The 18683-nt window shown below is 36.0% G+C and overlaps 1 protein-coding gene across 3 annotated transcripts in view; it reads right to left on the reverse strand.

The window, feature by feature from the left end:
- The window catches only part of ALKBH8 (alkB homolog 8, tRNA methyltransferase), a 78133-nt gene that overhangs the window by 22327 nt on the left and 37123 nt on the right, over positions 1-18683 (reverse strand). For all 3 annotated transcript variants that reach the window (XM_045839902.1, XM_045839919.1, XM_045839910.1), the window contains one exon: positions 12459-12565. In XM_045839902.1, coding sequence (XP_045695858.1) covers positions 12459-12565 — 107 coding nt within the window. The remainder of the gene's footprint in view (positions 1-12458; positions 12566-18683) is intronic.

Consider the following 18683-nt stretch of genomic DNA (forward strand, 5'->3'; position numbering starts at 1 on the left):
TTAAAGGGACTTATCTAAGAAAAAGAAGATAAAAAATATAAACAGTAACATGACCACAAACTCACAGCTATTAACAACCAAAGCTAAAAAACAAACAAAAACAAACTAAGCAAACAACTAGAACGGGAACAAAATCACAAAAATGAGATCACATGGAGGGTTATTAGTGGTAGAGTGGATAGAGGAGAGAGGGAAAAGGTACAGAGAATAAGTAGCATAAATGGTAGGTAGAAAATAGACAGGGGGAGGTTAAGAACAATATAGGAAATGTAGAAGCCAAAGAACTTATATGTACGTCCCACAGTCATGAACTAAAGGGGGGAAATGCATGGGAGGGGGTGTGCAGGGTGGAGGGGAATAAAGAGGGGTAATGAGACAACTGTAATAGCATAACCAATAAAATATATTAAAAATAAATAAATAAATCTGAGGCCAAGTATTCTGTTTTATTTACCCTACAGAAGGGGATTTCATATTCACAGAAATTCTGCTAACCCTGAAAAATCTCACAAATTAGAAAAAGGTGTAATTTTATTCTCAAGTTGTTGATATCTCTTTATTAAGAGACAAATAAGTTTTTCTAACATTCAGAATAAAGTCAACCACATAATTAAAATAAATTTGATCCTATAATAAAATATGTAGTGTATTTCAATTCTCAATTTTAATTTTGTCAATATTATGCTATTTCACTCAATCTGTGGTTAGAATAAGAGATCCCAAGAGGCAACAAAAGCAAAAACAAACAAGTGGGCTACATCAAACTAAAAAGCTTCTGCATAACCAAGAAAACCATCAACAAAATAAAAGTCAACCTATGGAATAGGTGAAAGTATTTGTAAATTACATATCTGATAAGGAGTTAATATCCAAAATACATAAAGAATTCAAACAAGTGAAAGGCAAAAAGTATCACCCCAATCTGATTTTAAAATGGGCAGAGATTCTGAATAGATGTCCCAAAGAGGACACGCACATGGTTAACGGGTACATGAAAAGGTGCTCAACATCACTAAACATCAGAGAATTTTAAATCAAAGCCACAATGAGTATCACCTTATATCTGTTAGGATGGCTATTATTGAAAAGACAAGAAATAACAAGTGTTGGCAAGGATGTGAAGGAAAAAAAAAGCCTTGTTCAAAGCTGGTGGTAAAGTAAATTGGTGTAGTCTCTATAAACAATAGTATGGAAATTCCTCAAAAATTTAAAAATAGGATTACCATATGATCCAGAAATTCCACTTTTGAGCATCCATCAAAAGGAAATGGAAACACTAACTCAAAAAGATACATGTACCCCATATTCACTGCAGCAGCATCCACAAGAGCCAAGATATGGAGAAAATCTAAGGGTTCGTTGATGGATAAATGAATTTAAAAAAATGTGATTCACGCACACATGCACACAATGAAATATTGTTCAGACATAAAGAAGGAAATTCTGCCATTTGCAGTAACATGGATGGACTCTGAGAGCATTATGCTAGGTGAAATAGGTTAGATAAATACAAATACCATCGATCTCACTTATATGTGGAAAATAAAAAAAGAGAGAGAAAAGAAAAAAATTATACAGAGAACAGATTGGTGATTTGGAGTGGGCAGGGGGTACACGGGGGAGAAGGTTGTGAAATGAATGAAAAGTAGTGAAAAAGTACAAACTTTCATTTATAAAGTAAATACTAGAGATGTAATATATACAGTATAGTGACTATAGTTAAATAAAATTATATTGTAAATTTGAATGTTGCTAAGAGACTAAATCTTAAAAGTTCTCATCACAAGGAAAAAAATTGTAGCTGTGTGTTAACTAGACTTACTCTGATGATCATTTCACAATACATACATACAGCGAATCATTTCGTTGTGCATCTGAAACTCATACAATCTTATGTGTGTATGCTTGTGTGAGAATGAAATCTCAACTTAAGATATAAGACAAAGAATTAGAATTCCCAGGTTGAGAGCTTTTAAATCTTATCATAATTAATTAATTAATTAAGAGTACTGAAAAGAAGTACTTTACAGGTCTTGATGCTATTTTATTTTTTATTAAATATTTTATTATTGTTCTATTATAGTTGTCCCGATTTTTCCCCCTTTGCTCTCCTCTGCCCAGCCCACTCCCAACTCCCACAATCTCCTCCATGTTGCTATTTTTAAAAGCATTTTATTTCATTTCCCAAAAATTAAGTTTTGAATATTGACCTGTATGCTACAACTTTGCTATATTCACTTATTAGTTCTAATACCTGTTTTGTAGATTTCTTAGGATTTTCTATTTCTACAATCATGAAGAATTTTACTTCCTTTCAAATCTTTAAGATTTTTATTTCTTTTTCTTGACTTATATCGGCTAAAACATCCAATATAATATTAAACAGAAGTGGTCAGAGCAGTCATCCCTGCCCACTTCAATATCTTAGGAAAAAGCATTCAATATTACACATGAAGTACAACATCAGCCATTGGTTTTTCACAGGTGCCCTTTATCAGACTGAAGAAGTTTACTTTTTGTCCCAGTCTGCCAAGTTTTTATTATGAATGGATGCTGAGTTCACTCAAAAACACTTTCGGTGTCAATCAAGATGATTATATATTTTTCCCCTTTGTTTTTTTAATGTGGTGAATCATAGTGTTTGGTTTCCAGATGTTAGTTAAAACCAATCTTGCAAACCTGGGATAACCTCCACTCAGTCTTGATATATTTTCAATGTATCACAGAACTGGGTTTTCTGACATTTTGTTAAAGAATTTTTGCATCTTACCCAGGCTGGTATGCCTCAGTTGGTTGGAGTGTTGTCCCATACACTGAAAGGCTGGGAGTTCAATTCCTGACCAGGGTATGTGCCTGGGTTGCAGGTTCAATCCCCAGTAGGGGTGTGTGTGGGAGGCAACCAGTCAATGTTTCTCTCTCATATCCATGTTTCTTTTTCTTTCTTTTCTTTTTTCTTTTCTTTTCCCCTCCCCCCTCTCTCCCTCCCTCCCTCCCTTCCTTCCCTCTCTCTCCCCCTCCCTCTCTCCCTCACTCCCTCTCTCTTTCTTTTTCTCTCTCTAAAATCAATAAACATCTTTTTTTAAGAAGAATTTTTGCATCTCTAAGAGAAATTGGTCTATAATTTTCTTTTGTTGTCCTGTTCTTGACACATTTCGGTGTCAGGGTAATGCCAACCTCATAAAACAAGCTGTGAGGATGGCTTTTTTAAAACACTTGCCCTAAAAAGGAAAAAGGACTCATGGACATGGACAACAGTGTGATGATTGCTGTGAGGAGGGTGGTATAAGGGGACTAAATGGTAATGGGAAAAATATAATAAAGATTATATATTTTAAAAAATGGGAAAAAAACAGGCCCTAAAGGAAATTTTTAAGAAGTAAAAGCAAGCAATTATTATGAATTATATATAATCATCTGAATTTATATGACAACTACTCTGATAGCTTAAAATGATTACAACTATGATGCTAAACAAAGTGAACATATTTCAGAAAAATGAGTTTCTTGAACCTTTTGTTAGCAAACAAATTTCTCTCTTGGGGACTAAGTAGTTCTCTAATACAGTTCTCTGAAGTCAATTATTTACTTGCCTAGAGTTAAATCATATGCAAAGGTCAAGCTGTATGTTACTTCTGGCACCAATCTCAGACTTTTAGGAATAGGTAATCCATGTTAAGAATAATGAATTTTTTAAACATCTCTGAATATCTTTTTACCCCTGTACTCAAATTATAATCCAGTTGGGAAAATATTAAATATAAAGATGAAAACATTTTTATACATTAAATACCATATTTTACCAGGTATAATGCATACTTTTTTTGCCCAAATTTTTAAGGGAAAAATAAGAATGCACATTATACAAGGGCAGTATTAATTCTATATCTATATAAATGTTTTTAATTCTCTTATTTATGCTTATGCACTAAAAGTGTAACTCTAGAAAGTAATAACAATATCCATATGCAAAAATAATACACTGGATTATGATTTTGTTGAACTTAAGATGAACTTGCAATGAAAGCAGTTTCAGCCAATGATTCAATGAAATGAAAGTAAAAGCAAGGTACTGTTACTCACAGAGTAAGATGATGCTGACTGTTATCCCCTTGGTAAGATAGATGGTGCCGATTATTAACCACCTGATAAGATAGGTGATGCCCACTTCATTACCATAGGGTGAACAGCAGGACATTTCTTTTCAGACACTTGAGGTGGGGGAAAGTATTCGAAAATCCCTTGGAAAATGTTGAAATGGTTTTCGTACACTGCAAGCTTTAAGCTAAAAGGTATTAAATATGCTAAAAAGGTTGGCAACAGAGCCTTTGAGAGACACTTTGGACCTCCTCCCTCAGAAAGTGCCATCAGACTGTGGAGACAACAGAAAAGAAAGTTCCTTCAGATGCCAAGACAGAAGAAGGCAATGCAAGGTGAACTTCTAAAGTAGATGGAGGTGAAGCAGGAGGTGAAGACCTGGATTCTGGAGCAGTGTCAAACTGGGATCTCTGTTTCAACCAAGATGATACAAGAAGAAGGTAAAAGGATTGCATGAGAAAAAAACATCGATGGTTTTTCAGGGACACCTAAATCAGGGGGGTCCAACCTTTTGGTGTCTCTGGGCCACACTGGAAGAAGAGTTGTCTTGAGCCACACAGTAAATACACAAACACTAACAAAAACTGATGAGCCGGAAAAGGTCTGTGCACAATTTTCATGATATCTGCCACCACAGAGAAGCAAAAAACCTTAAATAACCCTAATTACAGCAACAGCCCTTTCAATCTTTTAAAATCATTGAGCAGGTCCCATCAAGCAGGTCCCAAGTTTGTGACCACTAATATATAAAATGTACCTATCTAAGTAACAAAACTTAGTATAAAACTTAGTAATAAAACTAAGCAATGTTTTAAGTAAATTTACAAACTTGTGTTGGGCTGCATTCATAGCCATCCTGGACCACATGTGGCCCATAGGCCATGGGTTGGACACCCTGACCTAAATGGTGCTTTCACTTTATGAAGAGAGAAGGTTTGAGCATGAGGACATGAACTAAACTTGCCCCAAAACTTCCAGCAGCCTATGAGATCAAGTTTAGGAATTTCATTCTTATGTCATCAATCTTTGCAAACCTTACAACTTTGAGCTGTCCCAAATCGCCAATATGGACGAGATGAGGTCCCACTGACCTTGATGTGCCATCCAACAGGACTGTGGACATCAAAGGAGCAAAGACCATGGCTGTTGAAACTAGTCGTCATGAGAAAACACATTTCACTATTTTTCTAGCCTGTTGTGCAGGTGAGACAAGACTACCACCTATTATCTTTAAAAGAAAAACATTTCTAAAAGAATAGATTCCAAGTGTAGTTATTGTCCATGTGCATGAAAAAGGATGGATGACTGAAGATAGCATGAAAATCCAGTTTAACAAAGTCTGGTCTTGAAGGTCTGGAGCATTACTTAAAAAAACAGCTCTGCTTGTTTTTGATCACTTCAAAGCCCATGTTACACAAAGTGCAAAAGCAATTGCAACAGATTTGAAAACCCAACTTGCTTGGATATCTATTGGACTAACCAGCCAACTGCAGCCTCTTAATGTTCAGTAAACAAGCCCTTCAAAGCCCTAATAAAGACAGAGTGGTCGACATGGATGCAGTCAGCTGGTAATCATTTAACACCTACAGGCAGAATCAAGAAATCATCAATGGCCCCAGGTTCGTGATTAGATCCTAAGATCATAGAATGGTGTCAAGAAGGGAGTGGTCATAAAATTGTTTAAAAAATGTGGCATCAGCAATGCTATGGATGGAACTAAGGACAATGAAATTTACTGGGATGAGGAAAGTACTCTTCAGAAGACACCAGTAATGCAGAAATTGAAGAATACTTCTGATGTTGATAGCAACAAAGAGTTCTTGCCTTTCTATGATGCATAAATATTGTAAATTTGTTGCCAGTACACAAAACTTCTTGTATCTTGTATCTGTTGTGTTTTGCAATTATTACATAAAATTCCTTGTATGAAAATATGTTCAAAATAAATGCTAAAATTCCTTTATAATACAAAAAACAAGTATCTGAATACACCATATTTTGCTATGAATAACAAGCTCCCATGTGTAATGTGCACCCACATTTTTGGCCCAAACTTTCAGGGAAAAAAAAGTTTCATTTTAATTTTTTAATTCAACTGTTAATTTATTTATATTTAGAAACAAAACCAAAAATCATATTGCAGGGTATTATTTTACATATGGATATCATTGCTTTCTAGAGCTACACTTCTTTTTTAAAAAAATATATACATATTTTAACTGTCATTCAAGTACAGTTGTCTCCATTTTCCTGCCACCACTTTCCCCTGCCCCACCCACCCCACTTCCCACCCCCAATCCTACCCCCTTTGGCTTTGTCCACGTATCCTTTATACATGTTACTTGACCATCTTTCCCCTTGTTTCATCTGTTATCTCCCTCCCCCCCTCTGGTTACTGTCACTTTGTTCTTTATTTCAATGTCTCTGGTTACACTTCTAATGCATAAGCATAAATAAAAGAACTAAAAACATGTATACAGGTATGGAATTAGTACTACCCATGTATAATAGACATCCTTATTCTTCCCTCAAAAATTTGGGCAAAAAAGTGCTCATTACACATGGCAAAATACAGTAAATAAATAAAAAACTGAATTAAAAAATTAAAACAAAAATTTTTTACCTTAAAGTTTGAGGCAAAAACATGGGTGCACATTATACACGGCAAAATAGGGTAGTTCAATACAATGAAAACAACATTGCAAGGCAGTAGAAAATAACATAGTCTTTTAGGAGTTAAGATACAGGGGAAATTATTTCAGGCCAATGTAGTCAGAAAAAGCAGAATAAATTTTAAAGGAAGCAAAAGTTGAGCTGTATAAAATCTTTAAAAAAGTAAATGGGAAAGCAAAGGAAATTTACTGCATTCAGAGTTGGCTAAAGTGTGAAGGCCAGAAGGCCTATCAGAGGAAAGGGAGCAAGCAGGTTTAGCTGTATCATGCTTAAGAGCACAGATCCTGAAGCCTGACTGCCTGTCCTCTGATCTTAATGGTTTTGTGAGTTTGTACAAGTTATATAACCTCCTTATGCTCCATTTCCTTTAAAAATGGGGACAAAACCATGGAGGAAACTTTCCACTCAGGCTGTGTGAGTTAAATGAGTTAATATATGTACAGCTTTTACAACAGTGCCTGGCACAAAGAAAACTGCAAAAATAATTTCAAGGAGAGTTCACATAAACTCACAAAATAATGCCTCCCAAGGCTAGTCAAATAATATAAATGAATGAAGCAGAGGGATTTATTTAGAAATACACTGTTGCCATTAAACATATAGGGATAGTCCTCATTTCAAAAAAAACCAAGTGTTTTCTTCCATTTTTCTTAAAACACACATTCTCATTCATTCTAGGTTTCCTTTTCCTACTTTTAATACCAACATAAGTTCAACAAATATTTAATTTTCATTTAACTCTGTTATAAAACAATTATGCAAGCACAGTGATAAGTGACAGGTGATACTGAGCCTTATTTCAAGGGTGAGAAAGTGGTATGAACTTTACAGAACTTGAAAATGTACGAATCATCAAAAGACAACCGTTGTCCTGGCTGCTGTGGCTCACTGGGTGAGTGCTGGCCTGCAAACCAAAGGGTCACCAGTTCGATTCCCAGTCAGGGCTCATGCCTGGGTTGCAGGCCAGGCCAGGTCCCCAACAAAAAGCACATGTGAGGCAAATGCACAGTGATGTTTCTCTCCCTCTCCTTCCTCCTCCCTTCTCCTCTGTAAAATAAATAAATAAAATCTTTAAAAAAAAAAAGAAAAAGATAATCACTGACAGTCTTGGCGACTGCTGCCAAATGATACTGTGGCCCAGTGTTGTCAGACCTTCCCAATTTTCAAAAGCAGAAAATCCAGATTTTCACATAAAAGCTCCTGATTTTTATATGCAGGAAATTTTTAAAATATATTTTATTAATTATGCTATTAGTTGTCCCATTTTTTCCTCACCTTTATCCCCCTCTTCAGGCATTCCCACACCTTAGTTCATGTCCATGGGTCATACATGTAAGTTCTTTGGCTTCTCCATTTCCTATACTATTCTTAACCTCCCTCTGTCTATTTCATACCTACCATTTATGCTACTTATTCCCTGTACTTTTTCCCCATTCTCCCCCTTTCCCCTCCCCACTGATAATTCCCCATGTGATCACCATTTCTATGATTCTGTTCCTGTTCTAATTGTTTGCTTAGTTTGTTTTTGTTTTTTAGGTTCCCTTGTTGATAGTTGTGAGTCTGTTGTCATTTTACTGTTCATAGTTTTGATCTTCTCTTTTTTAGACAAGTCCCTTTAACATTTCATATAATAAGGGTTTGGTGATGATGAACTCCTTTAACTTGACCTTATCTGGGAAGCACTTTATCTGCCCTTCCATTCTAAATGATAGCTTTGCTGGATAGTGTAATCTTGGATGTAGGTCCTTGCCTTTCATGACTTGGAATACTTCTTTCCAGCCCCTTCTTGCCTGTAAGTTTTCTTTTGAGATATCAGCTGATAGTTTTATGGGAACTCCTTTGTAGGTAACTGTCTTCATTTCTCTTGCTGCTTTTAAGATTCTCTCCTTATCTTTAATCTTGGCTAATGTAATTATGATATGTCTTGGTGTGTTCCTCCTTGGGTTCAACTTCTTTGGGATTCTCTGGGCTTCCTGGACTTCCTGGGAGTCTATATCCTTCCCCAGATTGGGGAGTTTTCAATTTCTTGCTCTTCCTCTTCTCCTTCTGGCACCCCAATGATTCAGATGTTGGAATGTTTACAGTTGTCCCAGAGGTTCCTCAGCCTCTCCTCATTTTTTTTAAATTCTTTTTTCTTCATTCTGTTTTGGTTGAATGTTTATTTCTTCCTTCTGTTCCAAATCATTGATATGAGTCCTGGTTCCCTTCCCTTCACTGTTGGTTCCCTGTATATTTCACTTTATTTCATTTTGCATAGCCTTCACTTCTTCCTCTATTTTGCAGCCATACAATCATTTCTGTGAGTATTCTGATTACCAGTGTTTTGAACTCTGCTTCTGATAGACTGGCTATCTCTTAATTGTTTAGTTCTTTTTCTGGTGTTTTGATCTGTGTTTGCGTTTGGACCATATTTCTTTTTCTTGGTGCACCTGTTGCATTGGCAAGGGAAGAGCCTCAGGTATTTGCCAGGGTGGGGCAACCTTCTTTGCTGCGTTGTGGCAGTGTATGTGGGTGAGAGATCAGAGAGGAAACAATGCAGCTTGCTCAGCTCTTGGCCAGCTTTCAGTCACTTCCCCCACTACCCACAAGCAAATTGCTCCATTCTGCTGCTGATTTCCAGGTGGGTGGGTTTGTATACGTTCTAGGACCCTGTGGGTCTCTCCAATGAACTCTTCTGTAAGGCTGGGAGTTTCTCCTGCCATCGCAACCCCCACAGATTTTTCAGCCAGAGGTTTCGAGGCTTTATTTCCCTGCACTAGAACCCTGGGTTGCACAGTATGTCTCGCTCCCCAGTTGTTCCTTCCAGTTTATCTGCATGCAAATGTGGGATCACCCGGTCCTCCACCCCAGCCACCTGTCTCTATCCGTCCTACCAATCTGGATGAATGTTTCTTCTATAACTCCTTCATTGTCAGACTTCCACACAGTTCGATTTTCTGGCAGTTCTGGTTGCTTTTTGCTTTTAAATTGGCTGTTGTCCTTCTTTTGGTTGTGCGAGGAAGCAAACCATACTACCTAGGCCTCCATCTTGGCCGGAAATCCTCTATATGCAGGAAACTTTATTAAATGCTACCATGTGGACCATCACTGCCCCAGCTAAAGAGTCTGACTGCTGATTTAGGGCATGGAGGCTAGAATACTAAACTAAAACTAGATCAAGTTAAAAGTGTTTGGAATTAATGTTGTAGGGCCATGTTAATCAACCTCCTTCTATTTAACACTGCTTTCTAGTGCTTTTTATAGCACAGAGATTAAAAAAAATTCTTATCAAGGTTTATTTCCTATAGTTTATACATATAAGTAGGATAAAAGCAGGTTTACAGTTGTTCATACAGAAAACACAATAATTAATAAATAATATAAGAATACACTCTGTTTCATGTACTCACAACTATAAACCTACTTTTGCCCTACCCTGTAGTTTTAAGTATATTAAATGTGCTTTTTCAATCTACTGTCCCTTCTACGCAGAAATTTTGAACTCCTCAATAGCTGGTATACCACTTGTTTGGTCAGTCTCTCTCTATTCCTGTCTCTGCCTGTGTCCCCTCCCTCCCTACACACCCCCTCCTTCTCACTTTCTCCCTAATACACACACATAATCAAATTATGAGCAACAGTATCAATTAGAGCCTTTAAAATAATACTGAGCTTATTTCCCTTGAACTTATTGTAGAGAATTTTGATTCTAGAGAGGTTTAAAAATAAAGATTACTTGCAATTCAATCTTCCAGAGATACTACTCTTAACATTTACAACACAATGTGCTTTCAACAAGTGAATAATGTGATCAAAATGATGTTTACAATTAATCTGTACCATTAGTCAGAATTAACTAAAATATGTTTAAAACATAGGGCTACAAAAAGTAATTTGTTATTTTGTAGTTGTTATTATGCCATTACTCTTAAGTTTAAATGTTACAAATAGTAAAAATACTTGAACCTAAAAAGAGAAAATGTAAATATCCTCAAAATTCTAAGAATAATTGAAGCTATTAGATCACATCACCATTTTTATTTCCTGTGAGTAAAAATATTTTAAACAGCCATAAAAAAAAAGAAGTCAGGCAGATTTAAGCCTCAGTGAGTGCACAAAATCAGGCCACCAGTTTTTATGGCTCACATTTAGGACAAGTTACAAATTCATTTACATGGTCATTTCCTTGAATTCTTATAAATACATCTGCTACATTTCCAAGCAGGTCAGTATTAAAAGTACAGAACTCAGCAGTATTTTAAGTACAATGCATATAAATTTCAGAATGGTGATGCTTCCTTCTCAAAGGCTGAAAGATATCTTCCTGCCAAGAGTGCACAACCTATTTCTCTCAGATTAGAATCAATCATTCAAACTCAAATTGAGAGGTTTTCTAAAAAACAACTGGCCTCCTTAAAAGTGTCAATGTCATGAGAGACAAAGAAAAGTTGAGGAATTGTTTCATATTAAAGAAGACTAAAGAGAATTTATAATTAAAGGTAATACAGGATCATGGACAGAATCCTAGATCAGAGAGAAAACTAACCATGACTTATTGACAAAGATTCTCTGCTTAAGCAAAGTTTAGTTTGATTCCTCTGAGACTGACCAGGTTCCATATTTGGGCATGTCCTCTAAGAGTCTAACAAGAATCCCGCAAAGTCAGCTTAAGCCAGAATCCCCTACCCCTGATATCTGATCTTCCTTGATAGCCGACTGAATTCCTCATTCCCCTCATCCCCCACTACCCGATCACCTTGGCCTGCCTTCAGCAAGAATCATATGGTTGTTTTAGCCAGAATCCCCTCTTTAGTAACCTGCCATCCAACATGCCCCATCCCCAATCCTGGGCTTTCTGGCTATAGATCCCCATTTCTCTTTGTTGTATTTAGAACTGAGCCCAATCCTATTTTGAGGTCTCTTTCCTCTACTGGAATAATTCCTGAGTAAAATCTGGTTTTGCTACTTTGACTACTGATAGGCACTGGTTTTTCTTTAACAGTAGTACAAAGCCTAACTAGCGAAAGTTAAAAATTGATTGAATAAAAGTATGATAAGAGTACTGGTATGATAATTTTACCAATATTGAATTTCCTGAATTTAAGGACTGCACTGAAGTTTTATAGAACAGAGATTGGCAAACTTTTCCTGTAACAAGGCCACACAGTAAGTATTTTAGGCATAGAGGACCACATACAGTCTCTGTCGCATATTGTATTTTTTGTTGTTTTCTTATAGCCCTTTAAAAATCTCAAAGCCATTTTTAGCTACAGAGCTCTATAAAAGCAGACTAAGGGCTGAATTTGGCCCACAACCCACAATTTGCCAACCTCCAATACAGAAAGTGTCCTGATCTTAGGAAATGTGATGAAGTAACCTATCCTCCTAAGATTCAGCAAAAATAATAATAATGACAACAAGTGAGAGACAAAACACGTGGCAAAATGTTCACAATTAGTAAATCTAAGTGAAAGGTGAAGAGAGTTCACAATGCTATGCTTGCAACTTTTCTTTAAATTTGAATTTTTTTCAGAAGAAAAGTTTAATATTTAAAAAAAACAAAACACCATATGTGTCCCTGGGGGTGTAAACCCAGAGAACACAAGGTGCAGGTATGGAGCAGGGTTCTGGTGGCTCCCACAGGAAAGAAGAGAATGAGAAGTCTCACAGAGCAAAGGGTATCCTGTCATCAAGGCAATTTCAGTACCTACCCGTGGGTCCAAAGGTATCTGGATTCTCCTGTCATCACAAGCAAACTCCGACGAGGCAACATCACTGGCACTGTGACACCATCTGGATGCTTAAAATCCATGACAATCTTGAAGTAAAGACAAAAGCATAAAGATTAATCCAAAGTGTCATACACTCCAAGAATAAGAACAATTCACTGATTCTGGCTAACTTTCTAGGCTAACAGGGATTAAAACATGATAATGCTTATAGGATAGCATAGCACAGTAGTTCCCAAACTTTGGTGCACATAAAAATCAACTGAACAACTAAAGAGCATACTTCATCCAGAGGGAGACTCAGCAAGGTCTCGAGTGAGGGGCACAGGAATCTGCATTTCTACCAGGCACCCCAGGAAATTATGATGCACGTGGCCTGAGGATCATACACAAAGCACTAGGGTGGAGGTTAAGTGCAAGGACTTGGGAGCTGAAACATTCACAGTCTGGCTCCTCCACTTACTAGTCATATTACCTATGGGTCAAGTAAGCCATTTAATCTCTGTGCCTCAGTTTTTAACAAATTAAACCTATAATGATACAAATCACAGTATCTGGCACACAGTAAATACAAAAAATAGTGATTATTATCATTAATAGAATTGTAACACTTAATAATCCAAGGAGAAATAATTATTAGATGCAGATTCTCATATAATCTACAGTGATCCCTCACCCATCACGAGAGTTACATTCCAGAGACCCCCAAGATAGGTGAAAATCCATGAAGTAGCAGCATTATATTTATTTTATTATTTATATATATTTTAAGGCTTTATAAACCCTTTCCACACTCCTATAAACCTTTCCCATTCTCTTATTAACCTTTCCCACACTCTTATAAACACTTCATATGCTCTTAAACACTTTCTACACTCTTAAACCCACGTGATTTTAACAACATACAAAATTCTATATGGGTACTCACCAGTGAAATTGAACTATACTGTATTTTGCCTTTAAAGTCATGCAATATTTTGGATATTAGAGGCTAATTTACAAGAGATCATCAAAAAACACATGAACTTTTTCAGCCACTCTTCCCAAGTTGTGCTCAAACATTATTATGAATAGCAACTTATAAAGATACAATACCCAAGAAAATGTTTTTTGTTCTCAGGAACCCAAACACCAAAAAAATTAATACTAAACACAGCAGCATTTTGACAAATGTGAATTTAAAAAGCATGCCTCAAGGCTTAGAAATATTTAAGTGAATAAATCAATCCACTTGAAAAATAAATACAACAACCAAATCAGTGGGATGAAGAGAATTTAGCACAGTACCTTCCTTAAAGGTAAACGTAGCACAGTACCAGATACAAAGTAAGCATTCAGTAACACTTAGCTACTGTTATTATTAATAATATTGTACCAAATTAGATAATACACATGAATATTTTTAGCAACTATAAAGAATTATACAGATCTAAGCTGGTTTATCCTTTTCTCATCTGACCTTCCAATCTAAATATTGAAAATAAAGATGATAGAATTTAATTTTCCAATAATTATCTGTTCTAAATGATTACATATAATTTCAAACAATCTACTCCAAATGTATTCCATTTATAAACATTGCAGATGAATGTGAAGTTTTGGGGGTAAGTATACTAATGCCTGAAACTTCCCTGAAATATACAATAAAAGAAGGTGAACTAAAGAGGATTAATAGATGGACAGATACCTGATAAAGCATATATGTTAAAATGCTAAGTGCAGAATCCAGGTGATAGGTATATGTATAATTCTTTTAATTTCTCTGTATGAAGATTTCCATAAAAAATGTTGGGAGTAAAAACCTGCTGTGGCCTCTTTTTAAACCAACACATACAGGTCTCAATTTTCTGAATAGACATTAAGGTCTATACACAGCAAAGTATAATTGGCATACTTATTAATTAATTTATGAGAGACAATCATTTGTGGCTTAAAGGAATGACAACTATCTGTATGAAAGCTGTTGATGGGAAAATATTCTGAAAGACTATACCCCAATTCATTCATTAGACAAATATGTATAATCATCATGTGAGGCATCCACGGCTGCAATGGTGAATAAGAGACATGTTATGTTGTCCGCACACCTACAGGTTACAATTTCTACCTAATTAACAGTCAACATATTTTACAAATACACAACACCTATAATATTTGTGAAATTTAAATATATTTTCAGAGACTAATAATTTCAAACAGGGAAATCTTGGTTTTAATAAATGACTAGAACTGACAAGAGAAGTGTGAACATAATACTAATTAATTTGGAAACCACTTACTATTTGCCAGTTTACTACAAAAGGATAAAATAAATATCCAGATGGAGGAATGCATAGGGCACAGTATGCGGAAAGGAGCACGGAGCCTCCAAGTCCTCTCTGGGCTCGCCCCTCTCCCAGCACCGCATGTGCTCAGCCACCAGGAAGCTCCCCCAACCCCAAACTACTGGAATTTTCACGGAGGCTTTGTCATGTAGTTAGGATCAATTAACTATTTCCAGCCCCTCTTCCCTGTCTGAAAAATGAGGGACAGCACTGAAAATTCCAAGTTTCTGATCATTACTTGGGCTTTCTGGTGACCAGCCCCCATCCAGGAGCCAATTAGAGTCATCTCATTAAACAAAAGATGTTGCTATTACCCAGGAAATTCAAAGGGATTTAGAAACTCTGTGTTAGGAACTAGAGTGAAAGACAAAATATTAGAATAAAAGATGCTCCTAGTCTCTTATCACTTAGGAAATTATAAGGGTTTTAGAAGTTCTGTGCCAAGAACCTGGGCAGAGATCAATATATCTATTTTCTATTATTTCATAGGTATACAATATTAGAGTATAATATTTTAATTAGAAAATTTTATTTATGAATTAAATGCATTTTCTTTTTAAAGCATTTCACCACAAAAATGAAGTATTATCAGTATCATCATACTTAAAGTATCTGTATCTAATTAAATAATGCTTGTTAAAAAACCAAAAAAACTTAAAAATTCACTATAGATTGATAACCAGTAATGCTCCCTGTAACTGCTGAATCACCCTGCCATGTAATACCTTTGCCCACAAGACTTTTCTCCAATTATTCCTTTTGGTTCTACCTATTTTCTCTATTTTCTGAGATGGCAGAATCAATAAAGATCAAGTTTCCAGAAAGCTCACGGGGCACGACTGAAGATAATGTTCAGTTCAAAGCAAGCAAACATAAAACCCTAGACATTCTGATCTTATAAAACCTTTACACATCCGAAACACAACATTAAACCCCAGACAGAGCTATCACTCTATCACTCAAGTAAAGATTCTTTACTTGAAGAAAAAGTAAACTGAATTCTTTTACTTTTACAAAAAAGTACGTGAAGGAATAAACAGATCTTCATGTTGGCTAAACAGGAAATCAAAGAATGTATTGTACACTTCAGAGAAAGAAGAAAAACTTAATCTTGATCCTTTTTGGTTAGAAATGGGCTGAGGTCATTCATCTTCTGAAATCCTGAAGGGCATGTAGGCAAGAGACAGCAGAATGTGAAGAAGGGTATCACAGAGGGTATCACAGAAGGGTATCATGATGAAGGCGACTATCACTATAGAACACACTTCACAGCTAAGAACTTAGCAGAATGGAGAGACATCTACCCGTTTCCCACAGCCTGACAAATGTAAATCCTCTGTAGCTGCACGAATGTCTTCACTGGACTCAAAGGAAACGAGTTTGTCTTTTTATTTTAAAGAGAACAAACAATTCCACATGCCTCATCATGGCCATGTCTCCCCTGTTTGAACAGTGGGAGAGAAGAGATGGAGAGAGTGAGACAGGCACAATTGCAAGGGCACAGACTGAAACTATAAACCATTCAAGAAAAAAAACAACAATGTCAAAAATGTCTGTTTACATATTTACCTTGCATTTACAAATGAGATAATCAGTCCACTGTGGGGGAGAAGAAATCTGAATATTTTTAGTAAAATAAATACAGTTTTCTGTCTCTCTACAAAAGATGATACTCCTAGAAGTATACTTTGCTAACCTGAGAAGCAGCTGGAAGAGAAGCTTGCTGGAAAAATATGCCATATTTTTCCAAGACAGAAGAATTTATAAAAACTTTCCCTAGGACACCTTGGAGACCAAATAATGGCAATGACCTTTGCATCGTCTGCTACGCCATGTAAGCTGGCTTAGTATCCATCCTTAAAGAAAAGCGAAAATCAAAAACCACAACAAACCCATTTCCACTCCCTCATTCCTACTAGCAAAGTATGTTTTAAAACAACAACAACAAAAACAAGAGTCTCGAATCCATTTGCTAAATTTCTTGAAAATGGAATCTTGTGAAACTCAAAGGAAGGAGACAATAGCAGCAACACTCCCTGAAATCAATACACAGGACACAAGACCTTCCATTTTAAAATAACTAACCAAGCCCTGCTCCCTTGTCTACCAGTGAGTAGTAACTTTATAAAGTATAGGCCTCAATATTCATGTCATGAGAGGGAAAAATCTCACATTAGAACATAAAGATGAGAGGGCACCTTATGACATAGAACAGTGGTCCAGCAAGAAGTCATATGCGGCAGCTAAATACCACTGTAGGCCACAGGAACTTATTTCTCATTGCTCCTAAGAAAGGATGCAAGAAGCAGGGTACTATTTCATGTTTGTGGTGTGAAAACTCGTCCTACTTCATCAGGTACCATGTACACAGTTAGGGCATACCTGGGAACTTGTCTATAGTACTGCATATGTGAAACAAGCAAACTTAGACAAGGCTAAAATTTTAAAAGGAAACACCACAAACAAATCTACTTTATAGCACACGTCAGCAAATTCTGCCTTTCAAATACAATTCTGCCTAACAAGAAAACTAGGTTCCAGCTGCTGAATGAATAGATTCTGCTATCTCTTCATCTTTTGCCCCCAGTACAGGTGATTTTGATCTATTTTTATCTGGCTGAGCTCAAGTAAAATGTACAATAAACAGAGAAAGTACCTTTTAGTTTAATGGTCTAAACACACTGCTAAATGGCACAATAAAGAACAAAACAAAAAATGTGTAAGGGAAAAATAAGGTTGTAAACAAAAGGTACTAAATTGGAGACACTTTAGACACCTCTGAATATTCAATATTCAATATATATAATGCTAAGCTTAAATGCCCGTGAGATGATACGATCATGCTTATGTGTTTGCACTGACAGACTTGCTATCAGCTCTCATCACATAGTTTCATTTGTTCGCAGGAACTGTGAAGTGAAATCCACCAGCATCCAAAAATGGACTCTCAAAAGAAAAGTCAATCACAAACCACTTTAGTAAAATTAAGTTTTACTTCATATATGATAAGGCTACAAAGGTAATGAAATATTGTAGCTTAAAATTTTTTTTAGATTTAATTCTTATTTACTTGTTAGACTCTGTCTAGTAGATTAGACTCAAAGAATATTTTTGAATAAGTAAATGAATTCATCATAAATAATTTAGTTGAAAAAAGAGGGTGATATATCTTACATTTTGGGGCAGAACGCTTCCTAAATTCCATTTATTTATTTTCTGAGCTTTCTTCCTTAGGCAAAATAAATCAACAGATTCTCATGCACAGATAACCAAAATGAGACAGCCAAAGTAACAAGAACAATAACAGCCATGTGTATATCTACTCCTGAGGCCCTGGATTGCTCCTTGTAAGGAAAAATGAACTTGCTATACTACCTACCAAGATGTAGCCTGAAATAGATGGCAGCTACATAATGAGATATCACCTCATGCCTGTCAGAATGGCTATCAAAAAGGCAAGAAATAACAAGTACCAGTGAGGATATGGAGAAAAGGGAATGCTTGTGTATTGTTGGTGGAATGAAATTGGTACAGCCACTATGGAAAACAGTATGGAGGACCCTCAAAAATTTCTAAATAGAACTACCACATGATCCAGCAATTCCACTTATGGGTATATATCTGAAGGAAACATAAACACTAGATTGAAAAGATATATATATCCCCATATGCACTGCAGCATTATAAAATACAAGACATGGAAGCAACTTTACATGTGTACTGATGGATGACTAAATAAAAAGTGTTAAGTGTATAATGGAATATTATTCAGTCATGAAAAAGAGGGGAAACCTGTCATTATGACAATATGGATGGACTTTAAGGCCATTATGCTAAGTAAAATAACTCAGACAAAGACAAACACCATATAATATCGCTTTTG

Source organism: Phyllostomus hastatus, unplaced genomic scaffold (assembly GCF_019186645.2).
Source record: "Phyllostomus hastatus isolate PE091 unplaced genomic scaffold, TTU_PhHast_1.1 phas_contig_113, whole genome shotgun sequence".
In the NCBI taxonomy this organism is placed as follows: domain Eukaryota; kingdom Metazoa; phylum Chordata; class Mammalia; order Chiroptera; family Phyllostomidae; genus Phyllostomus; species Phyllostomus hastatus.